Source organism: Halichoerus grypus, chromosome 7 (assembly GCF_964656455.1).
Source record: "Halichoerus grypus chromosome 7, mHalGry1.hap1.1, whole genome shotgun sequence".
NCBI lineage: Eukaryota > Metazoa > Chordata > Mammalia > Carnivora > Phocidae > Halichoerus > Halichoerus grypus.
Window position 1 is genome coordinate 33,126,699 of NC_135718.1, and position 18,150 is coordinate 33,144,848.

The window sequence follows — 18,150 nt, forward strand, 5'->3', positions numbered from 1 at the left end:
TTGAGTTTTGAGTGTTGTGCATTAAATTTGCTAGAAACCTGAGAAAAACAAAAACAAAACAAAAAAACCCTGCTCTGTTGGTGATACTGTTTGCTTTCCTAGGATGCCTATCTGCTCCTCTCCTTCCCATCCTTGAAGGTTCTGCTCAAGTGTTACTGCCTTGAACTCAAGCTCAGGGTTTCTAGGCTCTCCAGGGGAGAGATCAGTCAAGACAAGGGTTCTCAGCATGGTGTAACTTGCTGGACTTGCTGGTCCAGCCACCCAGGCACACAGACATGCCTAAGGATAGGCTCTGTGTGTATGAGTGTGTATAAACCAGCCAGTGATATAACGCTGGAAGCACAGATCTGTTTGGTGCAGAATCTCTTAGGATTGTCAATGGCTGTCTGTCTTGGTGCTGTAGCAATATCTAAAAAAAAAATAGAGGTTTGTTCTACACAACTTCATTTCTTTTGTACCAATGTAAATCTGTACCAACAGCAGATGACAGAGCCCTTAGGTAGACTGACCAGACTTTCTGGCTTCTTCTTCTTGGAGGCCATAATAACTAATTAACAATGAACAGGTTGCTCTTGCTCTTAATGATGGGCTGAGCACACTAGTAAGAAGAGTACAGTGGACCCTTGATCAAGAACGAAACTTCAGAATCATTATGTTTCTCTTTTATCGAAGTATAATGGACTAATGACATTGTATTCCTTTCAAGGGCACAACATAATGATTCAATATTTGTACATATTGGGAAATGAACACCACAGTAAGTCTAGCTCCATCCATTACCATGCAGAGTTATGAATTGTTACAGTCTGAGCCCTAACACAAATGTGGCCTCATTCTGAACCAAAGGCTAAGGAAGCAAGGCTACCAATTAAATTGTGGAAACAGAGACCTCTAATCTGATATCTCATTTTCTTCCTCACATCTCTGATGTGCTGAACTCCTTCAGTGAATGTGCCCCGAGGCCTCGTGACATGCTGGGCACTCGTCACGCTGGGGCGCGCTGGGTCCGTGGCAGGAAATGGGGCAGGGAGGTCTCTGATCTCAAGGAGCTGCTGGTCTACAGCCGAAGGTCTTGTTTCATTCTCAGAATCTCTCTTTTGTGGGTGTCTGGCTGTGTTAGAGGGACTTCTTAACCAGCGTTAACATTTCCCCCTGGAGAACAGAGTGGTAATAATCAGTATGGGAAGAAAGGAATTGTTGCTACTCTGGTACGCACGAACTGGAGCATAAACGTCTTGGTTTCATGTCTCTTTTTTCCATGTGAGAAGCGGTTAGCTTCCCTGATTCCATACTGTTGAGGGTGACTTTTCCATTCTTCTCTCTTGGAAACATAATTTAATGGGAAGCGTCTATTGGTGGGCTGCAGGTATGAGGAATTCTCAGGATAATATATCTGATTTCCCCCTTGAAATCAAGTCACATTTATTAAGTGTCTTTTTTATATAGGAGGCACAGAGCAAGGTGCTTCCCATACATTATATCACTTAGTCTCCTGTAAGCCTCCCAATCGCCCCGTGAGTGAGGCATCATTAGTCAGCTTTCACAAAGAAGATAAAAGGGGAAAGAGGAAATGGTAGCTCAGGGCTCTGAAAAGTGCTAATTCACTTCCAGGGGATGAATACGCTTACTGTCTAGTTTCTATTCGATGGATTTCAATAAGCATGTTTAATATTAATACCTGCTGCACATTTGCATAATCTTTTCAACTTTCCAAAGCACCGTTACCTCTTTCGTATCTGGTTTGATGCTCATGCTAGCTCTGCGCTGTTATAACAGTCTAGAACTACTTGATGGCGTCTCTTTTCAAGCCTGAATCTCTGCAGAGAAACTTGCTTTTTAAGCCAATAGAAACCTTGCTTCCAGAAATCAAATCTACATCTTCATCTGCAGGGTCTCCCTGGGATGGTGTAGTCGGCTGCTTAGTACAAGCAGAAGACATCAGCACTCATAGCAGGGCTGATTGCTATGGTTACATCTGCCCCCAACATTCTCAAAAACTCCAGATTTTAGAAATTTAAGTGCCTTTACTACCCTGCCTTTGTCCAGATCTTCCTGCCACTCAGTTTGCCCTAGTTAATGACAGTCAAAGAAAAAAGAAAGAAAAAAGAAGGGAAAAGCACATTTGTGTGCTTGTGCACTGAGGTGCATTTATTCTCAAAAAAAGCCCCCAGAAACCAGCCTAAATGAAGCAGGGAGGGGGGTGATGGGAGATGAAACAAAGCAGGTGCTTACTTAATTGCTGCAGCTGGTGTCAAGTGTTTGACATAATTTTTCTCCTCGTTTTATTGGCACTAGTGTTCATTTAACTTTTTAGCTGAAGCATCTGAGAGGAGTCTAAGAACTCACTCTGTTCTTGGTTTTACAGAAAAGCAAGCAAGGCAGTTTTCTTTTTTCTTTTTCTTTTTAGATTTTATTTATTTATTTGTCAGAGAGAGAGAGAGAGAGCACAAGCAGGGGGAGCTGCAGAGGAAGAGGGAGAAGCAGGCTTCCCACTGAGCAGGGAGCCCGATGCGGGGCTCGATCCCAGGACCCCGGGACCATGACCTGAGCCGAAGGCAGCAGCTCAACTGACTGAGCCACTCAGGCATCCCACAAACCAGTTTTCTTAAAATATTGTAAGTAAACATAATCCTGAGGATTTTTTTTTTTTTTTTGCTTCAAAACAACTCATTGATTATAGAAAGGGAAATTGGCTTAAATGCCATTTGACATCTTATTTGATTCTGCCCTAATTGCCATGGTCAAAATTTTAATTTGTTACCAAAGACTTGATTCAACTTGTTCAGACTCATCTGTGTGATGTGGATTTCAGAATTGTATGTGTGAGCCCAAAGCTTCCTAAGATGTTTTCTTTGGAAAGACAAGTTGTTAAATTCTGCAGTTGATGTGGCACATTCATTTTGCTGTTTGACTTTTCTCCTTTACATAGTGAAGGGACAAGTTGCAAAAATATTGGCTGCAAGTTACTTTATGCGCTGTCATTCCACAAATGTTTATAAAGCATAAACACCGTGCCAAAACCTTTTGAAGAATAAACACCATGCCAAAAACAATACAAAGAATCATGAGGCATGCAAAGATAAGGTCTTTTCCTTTCAGCAGACTGGGTCATGGAAGGAAAGGGAAACAAGTACCAGGAATAACATAATGTAGTTCCAAGGGAAGTAACAGTAACACGCCAAGGAAAAGCACATGTAGACCAGTTACTTCTGATGGCAGATCTAATTTAAAGGAAAAAATTCTTCTTTTTCCTTTCTTAAAGTAATTCAATTTAAAGAATGCTGTTCAATTACTGCATTTAAGGTGATATTTGAATTTCTCCACATTTACCATAACTTTTTTTTAAAGATTCTATTTATTTGACAGAGAGATAGATAGAGCCAGGGAGCACAAGGGGCAGGGGGGTGGGGGAGTGGCAGAGGGAGAAAGAGAAGCAGACTCCCCACTGAGCAGGGAGCCCGATGCGGGGCTCGATCCCAGGACCCTGGGATCACGACCTGGGCTGAAGGCAGATGCTTAACTGACTGAGCCACCCAGGCGCCCCCCCATTTACCATAACTTTATTGCCTTCTATTGACTCTAATCTGTATATATATGATATATATTTGTATATTTACATATTTAAATATAAATATATAATTATATTGGGTGCCTGGGTGGCTCAGTTGGTTGGGCGACTGCCTTTGGCTCAGGTCATGATCCTGGAGTCCTGGGATCGAGTCCCGCGTCGGGCTCCCTGCTCGGCGGGGAGTCTGCTTCTCCCTCTGACCCTCCCCCCTCTCATGTGCTCTCTCTCGCTCTCTCTCAAATAAATAAAATCTTAAAATATATATATATAATTATATTTCATATAAATATATTTATATTTTATATATTCTATATATATAATTAATACTGAAAAAATTTTTTTATTTTGGAACTTTATTTCAGGGTGCATTTCATGGAGGGGGAAAGACAGATTGTAGTGCAGAGAGAGCTTTAAGAGACCTGGGCTGGTCTTGTTTTCTCCTTCACCACTTGTGTTCTGGGTCTGTGAGGGCTTAGCCCAGAACCTGTCCTTTCAGTCTTAACGTTAGCATGATGCCTCCCATTGTCCCATAGCAGTGAAGGAAGCTGGAGGCATGAGGGAGGAGCAGAGATGCTGGAAGCGGGACAGGAAGTACCAGACTTGGGGGGGAGACATTCCAGTGCCTTTCTGCTCTGTCAGCCTTCTCTTTAAATACCACAGTATTTGTAGAAGGCCACGAGGTCAGGGCCACTTGCAATTTGTGGTGGGTCTGATTCCTTTTAATTATCAGTTGGTATAGCACTGGCTCTGGAAGATGAGGAGCATGGTCTATCGAAAAATATCAGAAAGATCTACAGGGTGGCTAAAGTCTGTGCTGAGTTGTGTCCACAAAGCCTTGAAGGCAAAAGAAATGAGTTCTAAGGAACAGACGGAAGGAAATTGGGGACAGTGTGGAGTGAGAGAGGAATGCCGTGTCTCTTTGTGGTTCTTTACTAATGGCATAGCCAGCAATTTGTCCAGGCCCTAGTTAACCACATGCCTAGAGGTTCCTGCTGGTCCCCCAGCGATCCCTACCTTCACACGTCACTGTCCTTCCTCAAACACTCCACTCACCATGTTGCTTCCTGGGCCGTGATTTCTCATGAATCTCTGTGACCTGTCACATTCATCTCGACTTTTCAGCTTAGGTTTGTTATTTTAGCTCAGGAAGCATGGTAATAAAATAGGAGATCTAGCTTTTGCCTTGGTCTTCGCAGCTTTCAAGCTGTGTGATCCTGGGCATGTCCTTCAACTTCCCTTGCCTTCATTTACCTGATCTATAAAATGAATGGGGACTCCAGATGTAAATGGTCTCCTAGAAATGCTCATCCACCATGACTGCCCTGGTCTTACATTTCCCAGGGATGCCCAGATTCAGATATGCTGGCCCACACTCCCGATAGCATCTATGCTCCCAAGCCAGCCTTGGATCCCAAGTTTGAGTTTTAAAAATGTCATCGCCCTGGCTTGTCAAGACCATCTCCTGTTATTCTCTATGGCATTCTTCTACTCCAGACACGTGGGTAGCCTCAAAGACTCTGAACAAACTCAACTGATTCCGTCCTAGCTGCTCTGGCCCTGAGCCGCTGCAGCTGTCAGAAACCAGCTCCTGGTCCCTGCACCGCCCCCCACCCCCATATGGCTGTCAACTCCCAGATTAAAGCTCATCTTACCCCGAAGCCCTCGCTGACTAACTCTCCCTACCAATAGCCACTGCTTCCGCTGTGGCAAGTGTAATAGCCATGTTCTTGGCCCCAGTGGCCTTTGGCAGTCTATTTTAAAATTCCAATCATCCCTTCAAAAGTGCTTTTTTTTTTTAAAAAAAAAAACCATGATCGTTATTATATATATGTACACTATTGGAGGCTTTTTCCCCATTGTATCATAGATGTTTTCTCTCATTGCCTCGAAGTCTGCACCAGGCGTTAATGAATGCCTTGGGACTCTGTTAATGCTTCCCCTCATGTTGGGCAATTAAGTGTTTAGTTTTTCGATATTATACATACCTCAGTACATGTTGCTTTTGAATTATTTTTTTTAGTCAACTCAGATGTGTTGTTATTGTAGGACAGAAACATTCTTACCTGTTTATGGCATCTTGTAGTTTGGAAACCCCTGCATAGGTCTTACTGACTCTCTAGCATGCACCCAGGACTGTTGTCCCAGCCTCCTTCTCTGCTCCTTCAGCCTCCCCGTGTGCCCACACTCAGTGGATGGCCTGCCCAGGGCACCACATAGCTTGGTCTCAAAGATCCCTGCCTCTTCAACTCTTGCCTAATCCAGTGGTTCTCCAGCTTCGGGTACATTGGAATCGCCTGGGGGGCTCGTTAAAGCAAAGATTGCCCCATCCTCCAGAGTTTCTGATGGAGTAGGTCTGCAGTGGAGCAGGAAAATTGTGTTTCTAACCCATTCCTAGTGGTACTGATGCTGCTGGGACAGGGTCCACACTTGGCGAACTCAGGCTGTAATTCTTTTCTCTGATGTCAGGGGAAATGGGTCAGCTTCTCTAACTATCCATCCTCTGAAACTCCTCCTCATCTTCTCCGAGACTGGACTCCTATTCCTGTTTTCTTTTAGTGCCTCCTATATCTGTGCCATTGAAACTTTCCTTACTTTGTCCTTCAAGCTCCCTCCCATCCCTGCTCTTTCAATAGTCACCTTTCTCTTACCAGCATTACCCAGTTCTAACTACCAACCGCAATGGCTTTCCTTCTGCTGCACGTTTTTCTGAACTTGACCTTGATCTTCACTTGCTACTTCTACTTCTTATCCATGTATTTGCTTTCAAATTACCAGAAATGTCCCAAGCTGCTCTATGGAGACTCTCTGGAAAATTGAAAATCACCCTTCTTCCCAAATCCGATGGCCTTTCTTTATTATGTAACAATAGCAATTTATATTCATTGACTTCCGACTGTGTTCCAGGCATTGTGCTAAGCACTGAATATATAGCTTGTATATATAAATATAATCTCATTGTGAAGATTATCCTCATATCAACCCTATGGAGTAGGTATTATTTTATAGATTTAAAAAACTAGGCTCTGAGAAGTTAAATAACTTGCCCAACAGCTTAAGTGAAGGAACCAGAATCAGACCCAGTTCTGATTCCACATCCCATGTATTACACATTACTCCAGAACATGCATCAATGTCCCTGAGCACCTATTAAAATGCCAATTCCTGGTTGCAGGCCCAGAGATTCCGAACCAGGTGTGGCAGAGGCCTGGGAATCTGAATTCTTAATAATGGCCCAAGTGATTCTGATGTGGGCATTCCCAGAACCACACACATTTTGAGAAACAGTCCCTTGGCATTGACATAATTGGCCACTTCCTTTCTTTAAACATTTCCTTTGGTTGCTATGATACAACATTTTTTTCTGGTTCTGTGGGCTCTCTGAGTCTGTTGTTCTCCATCTCCTTCTTCCTCTCCTGGCCGGATCAGTGGCCCCAGATTCTGCCCCCCGCCTTCTCCTCCCTCTGCTGTCTGTCCCCATGCGCCCATCTACTTGCAGCACTCCCAACTCAGGCAGATGGTCCCCAATCCAGCCATTCTGGTGCCAGCATCCTGGTGAGAGTCATGGAGCAGCATGATAGGATTTTGGAACAGCAATAAACTATTGCCCAGGCTCTGGACAAAATCGTGAGGCAGAAGATACATTGATTTGGGTGCCCCACCACCACACACAACCCTTGGGTCTTTCCCCTTGCCTATAAGAACCCTGTGCTTGCAGCTTTGTAATCAAATCAGTTCAGCAAAAGGCTGATAATTGTACACAGTCACACTAATGTGTTAATTCTCATTTGCCACTCATTTACATTTTTAAAAGCCTTTTATCTTTTTTTGTGGGTTCAACCGTTGTTCACAAGTTGAAGACATTTCAGGCTTCATTTAGTAGATGGGGGTAGTTCAGAGGGAAACTGGGTCAGAGGAGGAAGGAGGGCAAGCTGATTTGGGAGGGACCCTTCTCTTCTCCTTGACATTTTTTGAAGCTTAGACTCAAAGACAGCCATTTTACCACCACTGGGAAGGCAAGACCTGGCCTTTGTTGCCTCCTGAGCACTGGGGCAGGGCTAAGCAGTAACTATAGCTGCTGCAGACCTGTCCCTAGAAGCACAGAGGGTGAGCACAGACTGTAGTGTAGAGTTGGCTGCTCTGCTGGCTTCCTGCCACCCTCCACCTTGGAGTAGCTGGCTCCTCTTCATTTTTCAAGTCTCAGCTGAAACGTTCTCTTCAGTGCAACCATCCTGACCACTCTACTTACCTAAGCCCCTCTTGGTGATTCTCTGTGTTGGCAGCTACTTTCCTTCATTGCATTTATCAGTTTGTAATTATTTTATTTGTCTATTTACTATTCTTCCTGTCCCCATTTGGACAGTAAGGCTCCAAAGGACAGGAATCAGTCCGCCTGATCCCCATAGTGCTCATAGCATAGTGCTGGCTCAGGGTAGATAGTATTTGTAGCAGGAATGGCTGGATAGCTGTACCTCCACCACACGGCACCCAATGAGCAGTGCTTGAGCTGAAATAACCGTCGCCAGGAGCCATCACAGTGCTGACGGACTTCAGGTAACCTGAGAGCAGCTGGTGCACTTCACTGGTGGGAGAATGGTGCTGGGGGTGCTCTGAGAGCGGCATCAGGAAAAATTACGAGAGACATTGAAATAGGCAAAAAAGGGTTACTAGGCTGGCACCCTTTTGAGTTATTGGGACTTTCATCATCTTTGAGCTATTTTACAACTTTTTAGGTTGTATAAAACCGATAGCATACAAATGATTCTTGTCAATAGAGACACAAACTCGTTTTGTCTGGTGGAAGCGCAATTGATTATTGCCCTTGGATACTGACCAGTTTTGCATCTATTTGTAAATTCCTGTTAGCTTTCCTGATTGCCTTTATGCCTGGGTTCTTTGAATTTTTCTTTGAACTGATGGTAAACTCTTGCTGGTTGTCTCATGAATTAGGTAAATAAAATCTCTGATAGGTGTTTTTATATTTGTAGAAGAGTCATGATTTTGGCTTTTAAAAAAGTCTAATAGAAAACAAATCAGGATGTAGTTAGGAGAGGCTTTTATTCAAAGATGTTTACAAGGGAGGAAAGGGACTATTGCAACAGGGGGAAGCTGCAAGTGTCTCAGGGGTCAGGGCACGTAAAGGTGGTCTTTTGCACAGAGGCATGAGCAGGGCTGGAAAGAACTGAGTGTGGGGAAAATGGAATGAAAGGGTAGCATGATCAGATGGTAGATTAGAGTAGATTTTATGCTAAGGCCAGTCTGTTCTCAGGAGGGGCTCGGTGCTGGCCCAGGCTGTGGGTGGGCCAAAGTTCAGGGGCTTGGAAGACAGAAAGAAGCTTACCCAAAGTTTGGTTAACATTGCGTTCCAATCAATCAGTGGAGTAAGCAGTTCAGCTCATCATTTATGAGGCAAAGAATGGGAATTTGGAAGGTCTGTATGTAGCATTGTCATTGGTTAAACAGGGGTCATCTGAGTCTTATCTAAGTCTTATGGGAAAGAATGGTTCTTTGCAGTAAGCTGTTTTCCAGAACACAAAAATGAGGGGATTCCTTTAATCATCCCTGTTTTCTAGGAGTGAAGAGCTCAGGTGAAATTCAACATTGTCAGCATGCTCTGGGATGTGAGTTCCATCCCCCCAGTCTGGGGGTCACCCTGATCTTCTCAGTCAGCATAGATATTCCTGCCCAGGAACTTAGGGACCACCCCTGGCTGTGGCCCATGCTGTGACCTCTCTAAGCCCCCTTTCCTTAGTGTTTATTTAAGGCTTTGATTCCTCCTGCTTGACTTGCCAGGAGCCTGTCTTATCCCCAAGAGACAAACCCAAGATAGCTTCATAATCTTTGTTTCCAAACCACCACCTCCAAAGAGGATAATGGACCACCCCTTGGAAATTGGCATCCTTTGGGCTGAATGCAGGTCACAGAAGTGTTTTATTCCAAGTGGTGTTTTGCTTTGATTTTTAAACTTGAATTAGATGCCAATATTAGCAATCAGAATATTGAATCTAAAAATCCAGATTTTCAACTTCTCTGGAAAAATGGATTGCTCTGGCAATTCTGGCCTGTGTTTCTATTGTATGCCATCCTACAGCATTTAACAGAGTTCCTGACAATAAAGTGTGTCATTGAAAAAGTTCTATTTATGGATCCAAATATGACTTTGGGTGCTGTTGCTTTTTTACAGCCTGAGGAAGGAGAGGCATGAGCTCTCCGTCTCCTGTTTACCGCTGCTCCTCTGAGCCTGCTCAGTCATTTAGGTTATTGTGTGTGTTGAAGTATTTCTATTTCCTTCCACCAATGATCACTTTCAGTACTAGAACAACTAGTCAAAGAGGTTTTACTTTCAAGAGATTATGTAATTAAGGCATCATTTAGGAAAACTGCTTACTATTTACATATAATTGCCTGACCACATAATACTACTGAGATGTGTCCTTAACCATGCAGCAGACCTATTTCACTGGACATTTCACTCGGCTACACCAGCATGCTCTCTACATGGTCAACTTGTGTTCATACACTGTGAAATCATGGGATTTGGTCAACTCCTACTTGGTTCTTGCTTATGCCTTATAAAGAAAGAGGCTGTTGGTGGTCACTGGTGAACGTGGGAGGCCTGGAAAGACATACTGACCTTTCCTTTGGATGCAAAGTCAGTGCAGTTTGTAGCATAGAGTTAAATCTGTGGTTTAAGCATTTGGAACATAAACATTAAGTCCTCCGTCTCCTAAGCATTTCCAGTCTTCCTATTCTCAGGACTAGAGGCCCCTCCCTGGTGCTTCCACAGCCTTTTGGGTCTCTCCCTATCACTTCCCACAATACTGTACTCTAATGACCTGTGTCTGTGTCTGTGTCCCACAGAGAGCCTCGGCCTTGATGGGGAAATTATGTATTTTCCATGATGATAGGCCCAGGCCTAGCCAGCCCTTGAGGCAGGATCCAGAGATACGACACCCATCAACCTTCATTAGTCTAGTGAATCTCTCTACTTTGCATGTGCCTGAGTGAGGCATGAAATCTTTAGACACACAGATATTATATGACAAAAAATAAGTGCATCAGTTTTCCGGTGACATTTAGTGTTCCTGGTGTCTGTTTCTCATCTCTTCTGATCTGGTGTCTCCCTATCTCTTAATCACAAGGCTCCCTACCCACGACTGCCTCAGAGAGGGGCTTTATAGACATCCTGTCTCTGTTCTTGCCTCCTGGGAGCAGGCCTAAAGATGACAATCAATTCATTTGGTAATTGGTATATTGCTGTCTCTCCACTTAACTTCCTAACATCCATCCAACCACAGTGTTCATGCTCTGGTAGTTTCCTTTGTGCATTTACACAAGCAAGTGCCTGACCTTTGACCAGCTTGCACAAGATACCTATTGGACTGTGTCTGTATTCATGGACTGAACTCTATCATGGAAGTTGTAGAGCTACCTTCTGCCAGATCCTGACTTGTAAATGTTCAGGAAGCACAGGCTGACCTTGCCAAGGGTTCTAGGCCTGGGTGCTTTCCGTCCTCTGGGTGCTGACTAAGCACTTACAGAGCACCCCCCCCCCAGCCCCCCAGCTGCCCCCATCTCAGTGCTTAGGAAATTTGTCTTTGACTATGTAGCATTTATATGGCATGATTTCCCAGGAAATCCCACCTCTCTATTCCCCAAACTATTCTGTCATGCCTGACACTGCTTTAATCACCAACACTTCCATTTACCCGTTAGAGCCAAAGTTTTTAAAAACCTCTAGGAATAGTTCAATTTTTTTTAATGTAAACTTTTTACTGAAGTATAACATTCATACATAAAAGTACACAAACCAGGGGCACCTGGGTGGCTCAGTCGGTTAAGCGTCCGACTTTTGATTTCGGCTCAGGTCATGATCTTAGGATCTTGAGATCGAGCCCTGCATCAGGCTCCATGGGGAGTCTGCTGGAGATTCTCTGTCTCCCTCTCCGTCTGCCCCCTCCCCCCACGCTCTCTCTCTAAAATAAATAAAGCCTTAAAAAAAAAAGTACACAAACCATAGGTGCAAATGAACCACTAATGTAATGAATGCAAGGATCAAGAAATAGAATATTGCCATCTCCCCCAGAAGCCCTCCCCACCGCTGCCTTGTGTTCCCTTCCAGTCACCTCCTCTTCACCCACCAGGGAAACCATTATCCTGACTCATAAGAGATTACTTTTGCTTTTGTTCTTTATACAGATGGGATTGTATTATATGTATTCTTTTGCATATACAATGTTTCTTTTGCTCAGTATTATATTTATGAGATTCATCTATGTTGTTGCATATAGTTGTGGTTTATTTGCTTTTATTGGTGTATGGTCTCCCATTGTGTGAATAAGCTACAATTTACTTAACTATTCTAATGCTGATGGACATTTGGATTGCTTCCAGTTTTTTACTTATAAATAGTGCTATTATTTGTAAATAGTGTTTCCTAGTTCAGGTCTTTCAATGAACATATGCACACTTTTCTGTTGAAAATACACTGAGGAATGGAATATATGCAACACAGGATATATTCATCAGTACTAGATCCATTCTTTCCATTTAGCCATTCTGGAGGGTGTGTAATGGTGTACATTGTGTTCATTCCCATTTCTCTGATAACTAGTAAAGATGAGCACTTTGTTTTCTATGCATTGGCCATTTGGGTATCTTTTTTTGTGAGTTGTTTGTTTGAGACTTTGGCTAAATTTTCTATTAGGTTTCCACCTTTTACTTAATGGTTTTTAAAGTTCTTTGTATAATCTGATAATTTGTTAAATATGCATACTGCAATATTTTTTCCCACTTCGTGAATTAACTTTTCATTGTTTAATTGTCTTCAAAATAAACAGAAGTCTTTATTTTTTTTCCTTTATGGTTAGCCCTTTGTGTGTCCTGTCTAGGAAAATTTTTTATGCCCTAAGGAAGATATCATGAAATATCATGAAGATGTTTTCCTGTTTTCTTTGAAACTGACTTTTATGTAACGTGTAAAGTAGGAATCAGTATTTTTTTTTTGCCATATTATTCAATTGACCCAGAACTACTTATTGAAAAGTCCACACTTAAAACTATGCCTTTAATTATGGGATTATATATGTGTGGATCTGTTTCTGGGCTATATTCAAGAAGCAGTTAATTGTTAAACTTATTCTCAAGAAAGAGTGCCTGTAATCTGCTTCTTTCGTCAAGTAGCATTCATTACATACTCATTATGAACTAGGCATCATGCTAAGAATTTTTGCTGCATCATTTCATTTTAAACATCATTAACCCTCTGTAAGATAGCTACTAGTGTAATCTCCATTTTGTAGATGAAGAAATTAAGACTCAGAGAATTAAATAATTTGCTCAAGATCTCCCAGCTAGTAAGTGGAAGAAAGTCTAGCTGACTTTGAAATGTGGTTCTTTATTATACTGTCTCCCAGAGCAGCTTTTTGAGTGGGCAATAAGAGTATGTATGTTGACAGTGAAAGGTAATGCAGAGGAGTGAGACCAACTTCCCTCACCTCCACCTATCATAGTATTTTGTTGCTTTATTTGAGTTATATGGCACGTGGCAGTGTACATTTAAATTTTCACATTCATTGAAATAACACATTTTATAGCTTAGGAACCATAGGTTTATGCCATTTACTAGGTACTTGGCATATGATAGAATATATTGTTCTTTTTTTTAAAGATTTTATTTTTAAAGTAGTCTCTATACCCAACGTGGGGCTCAAACTCACAACCCCAAAATGAAGAGTCACATGCTCTACTGACTGAGCCAGCCAGGCGCCCCCATAGAATATATTGCTGTTATTATACTATTCATTTTTTCTTTATTACTTGTCAACCTTTTACATATTTGTAACCCTGATGAACAGAAGGGTACTCTGCCCAGAACAAGGACTTAATAAATATTTGTGTTTTTATAGTTGTTGAGCTCTGATTGCTAACTTGAGGTTTTCTGTTCAGGTAGGTTTTCTATCCTGTACAAATTGTTTTTAGTTCAGATCATGTGATCTATCCCTAACATATATTTCCTATTTTTTCTCTTTCTTTTTTTTTTTAAATATTTTTTCTCTTTCAATAACTGCTGCCTCAAAGGGAAAAAAAATGCAGATCTTTGGCTGCATGGTCTGGCAGCAACAGATGTGAAATTCTTAAAACGTTAGAACCAGGAACTACTTTCCACACAATCAATGGGTTAAAAAGAGAGGGAGAAATTGACAGAGACACAGAGACAGAGAGAAAATGGAGTCTCGTAGAGAGACAAGCACTCCTAGTTCTAGACCTTTACCAGGTCTGTGGCTTTAAGTTCTGTGCTTTAATTTCTCATGTGCAAAATGGGGCTGATAACAGGACTTGTTTTAAGAGTAAAATGAAGCAGTGGACAAAAACATACCAAGAATGGTAGAAAAATGCTATTAAATGTCAAATACTGGTAGAAAGTAAATTGAATACAAGGTACAGATGTGCTTGGTTTTAGTAATAAAAGAACTAAATATAGATTTTAGATATTTACTAAAAAAGGAACTGCTTGACAAAGTAATTCAGTATAGTATAATGTTAAACTGTGGTGTATTATTACTTTACATTTTTTGAGTTAATGTTTTTATTGAAGTATAATCTGGGGCGCCTGGGTGGCTCGGTCAGTCTAGCATTGGTTTCGATTTCAACTCAGGTCATGATCTCAGGGTCCTGAGATCAAACCCTGCATATGGCTCTGCGCCCTTGTGGAACCTGCTTACGACTCTTTCTCTCCTTCCTCCTCCGCCCCTCCCCCTCAAAAAAAAAAGTATAATCTGATTGTATTTTGAAATAATCGAATTGACATTACTTTAACTTACAGATTTTTAAGATCACATTCACTGCATTCAGTAAAACAGGATTTATCTATAATTTACTGTCAGGAATAGAAGGGGGCCTTGAATATCGTTATTTTCTGTTTAGTGCAAAAGATGTAAAATGATATGCATTTTAAGTGCCAAGGTTTTCTCTAAAATGGGCCCACTGTAAAAGTCAGTGGCGTGCCAGTTCAATTCACCAAATACTTAATTAGCGCTTCTGATTTCCAAGGAACTGTGTTGGGTACTGAGGAGGCAGCAAGGATGAATAGCATCAGATGAAGGCAGACAAGACCTGAACCCAGTAACTAGTCCGCAAAACAGATTGGGGCATCATAACACTGAAAAGGTAAAACACAGGGAGAACCTGGTGGAGCTCAAATAATTTAAAATTTCCTGCCTACGTTTTTTTTTGTTTCTTCTTTTTTTTAAAAAGGAAATCTTTTGGATTCCTTTTCACATGTGCCAGGTTGTTGTCTGCAGAAAAGCTGCGACCCTGTTAAATCTCCCCTATTCCCTGTTCTTCCTTTCCTCCCATATTCCATGAGCTCCTCTGCCACCAGCACTGCATTTGGAATGGCATCTATTGTGTGGGTGGTGAAACGATGGAAAGTTATTTTTGTTCTAATTATGAGAACTGTTTTATGGAGGGGGGAGGAGAGGCAGATCACAGACGCTCAACGAGGATGCTCCGAGGAGGCGTTACTAAGGTTACTAGAAAGAGGACGGCAGGTGATATCTAGGCAGGGCTTTTTCTAAAACAAAACATTTTCAAACGATGGGCGTGGGCGTAGTGTGAGCAGTGCCACACGACATTAGATGACGGGCTCCGACCGGAAGGAAAAAATTGAGGGCTGCGACTTGAGAAAGCAGGAAGCCTCTGCCTCCCCTCCCGGCCCTCTTCTCCGCTGCCTTTGTTTCCCGGGGCTGTTCTGGCTGTAGCACAAGGTCGCCGCGCCCGAGGACGGTGTCATTTAAATGTGACACGCGGCTGCGCCGGACCGGAAGCGGCGCCCAGTCGGGACCCGTAGGAAGAGGCGGGGAGCGGGCGGCGGCGGTAGTCGCGGAGACGAGGCTGAGCGGCCGGCGCGAACGGGACGGGCCCTGCAGCGGCTCGCTCAGGCCGTGGGTCGTCGCTGCAGCCGCCGGGAAAAAGGAAAAGGACTCTGCGGGCGTACTTGGCAGAGCAGGGAGGAGGAAAGGGGTGTGTCATAAGGGCCTTGAGTGTATTTGGGGTTGGGGAGAACGACTTCCAAACTTGTTCCTCATATGCCACTAGTTGATTACCTTGTTGTTGTTGTTGTTTGGTAGGTTCTAGAGACACCCGGCGTCTCTCTTCTCGAATTTCTCTCGGCCCTTGTCAGTTGATTCATAGCTCGAAGTGAGTGAGAGCTTTTTATTTTTCTTTTGAGATGGGTATGGGATGGATGAAGACGCCAGAGAGAAAGGGCGAGGGGGAGCAAGGATAGGAGGTGGTGTCGCGGTTTGTGGGAACAAGATGACGTTAATAATAGTCAACATTTACAGGATTTTACCATACTGGACTCCGTCTAAAACTCTTTATATGCTGTAACTCATTTAACGTCCAGTCCTATGAGACCGGTACTCTTATAGCCTGATTTTATAGAAGGGGAAACTGAGACTCAGAGAGGTTAAGGAACGTGCACAACGAAGGACAGATGGAAATTTCAGAGCCTGGATTTGCACTCTGGTAGGCTGATGCTAGAATATATCTCTAAGCTCCACACAGTGGTTGACCCCCATCAGGATGTAAAGAAAATGAGGACATAAAGGGTGAGAAGCTGGTATGGCTTGAACAGATGTCATAAGACAGCTGGAGCAAGGAGTTGACATGATAAAGGGTGTGAGATCTGCAGGTGATGACAGATGTAAGAGAGGATAGAGTTGGAACTGTGGCCTTCTAACCTTTACCTCCAACCTAGGCTAGGACCTTCCTCTCTAGAATTCTGTGGGACAGGGAAGAGAGGTGTACACCCACACACTTAAGTTTGAAAAAGATCACAGACTTTATTTATTCAGGGTAGCCAGGACTAGAAACGTACCTTGTCTTAGGTCCAATGCAATAAAGTTTAGGGAGTTATTTCTTCTTTTTCCTGCTGCACTTGTAATAGTAAATCTAGTTTAAAAATTTGGATATGTCATTTGACCGGGACTAGTTCCTTGTAGCCATATGAATTGAGTATGACTTCAAAAGTCAAATCATCCACTGATTCCCCATTAATGTGTGTCCCAAATTCAGTATAATGCTGTAACCAGAGGCTTCCAACACAACTGAGTGACAACTGAGATCTTTCAGTATTTCTAAGAATTTCAGTTAAAAAAAATGAATTGGAACAAGATAAAGTTAACTAGGTCAAAGAGCAAGATTGTTTACCTTGAAGAAAGAAGGTTTAAAAGAAAAAGGAAATCTCAGGGCACCTGGGTGGCTCAGTCGTTTAAGTGTCTGCCTTTGGCTCAGATCATGATCCCAGGGTCCTGGGATTAAGCCTCACATCGGGCTCCCTGCTCAGTGGGAAGCCTGCTTCTCCGTCTCCCGCTCCCCCTGCTTGTGTTCCCTCTCTCGCTGTGTCTCTCTCTGTCAAATAAATAAAATCTTTAAAAAAAAAGAAAAAGAAAAAGGAAATCTCAACATATGTTAAAGATAGGAAAGTTTTAATGAATCAATAGTGTACTATTCACAAATACAGTAAGTCTAATGGAATATAATTATGTTAGCATATTCCAGAGGGAATTTGGAGTAGTTGAAATCATGAGCTTAAGAATCAAGTAGTTCAGTTTAGCTGCCTATTTGCTCTATAATTGATTTTTTTTATAAAGATTTTATTTATTTATTTGACAGAGAGATAGACAGAAGAGCACAAGCAGAGGGAATGGCAGAGGGAGAGGGAGAAGCAGGCTCTGCACTGAGCAGGGAGCCCGATGCGGGACTTGATCCCAGGACCCTGGGATCATGACCTGAGTCGAAGGCAGACGCTTAACCATCTGAGCCACCCAGGCACCCTGCTCTATAATTGATTTACTTAACTTTGTTTGTCCTTGATTTCTTCATCTGTAAAATGGAGATAATAGTTCCTAACTTGCAGAATTAGAAGCGGTGTTTGTTAAGGACCTACCATAACGTCTGGAACAAAGTTGATGATAAATACACGGCAACTGCTAGTAATCTGAGTCAAAAGTGAAGCATCACTGAACCTTGTGTGCAGTCACACGGCAGCTTCTAGATCTTGTTTTCAATGAGAAGGTCAAAGAGTATCCTTCTAATAATTAAGGTGCAAAGTGTTGATTCATTTTCTGAAGGGTAAGTCTGTTATTTAAAAGTGAATGAAAGTTTTAGGTGGCTGGATAGCCATGAACAGTGATATACTCACCATGATCCTTTACAATTATTATGGCTTTGAAAGATAATTTATTTTTGAACTATTCTGTTTCCTGAACTATGGGCAACTTAAGTTCTAAGTAACCAATCTTATATTCCTTTACAGATGCATGGTCATGGAGGCTATGACTCTGATTTTAGTGATGATGAACACGGTGGAGAATCTAACAAAAGGAAAAAAAGGTAAGTAATTTTTTATTCATTTGTGTTTCAGATCCTTTCTAGATTGCGATGAGGTATAAATAAATAATATTGAAAGTTTTCGGCTTGTGTTTGCATATGAAGACAATGATGCTCTATTGAATGAATTTTCGTTTATTAAACTAGAATGAATTGACTTGAGAATTTGAGAACAGTTATGTGAAAAA

General features: G+C 42.3%; 1 protein-coding gene across 9 annotated transcripts in view; it reads left to right on the top strand.

Moving 5' to 3' along the window:
* LOC118523070 (protein FRA10AC1) overlaps positions 1 to 18,150 on the top strand; it is a 73,551-nt gene that overhangs the window by 15,067 nt on the left and 40,334 nt on the right. For 3 of the 9 annotated variants that reach the window (XR_013449671.1, XM_036072494.2, XM_078077352.1), the window contains exons 1-3: positions 15,404 to 15,589; positions 15,697 to 15,766; positions 17,889 to 17,965. Coding sequence is in view for 8 of the 9 variants with exons in the window: in XM_036072494.2 (XP_035928387.1) it covers positions 17,889 to 17,965 (77 nt within the window). In the remaining variant the exon portion in view is untranslated. Of the gene's footprint in view, positions 1 to 15,402; positions 15,590 to 15,696; positions 15,767 to 15,820; positions 16,097 to 17,888; positions 17,966 to 18,150 lie in introns of those variants that run through there. The other 6 variants (XM_078077347.1, XM_078077351.1, XM_036072496.2 and 3 more) reach the window with 5 other exon arrangements.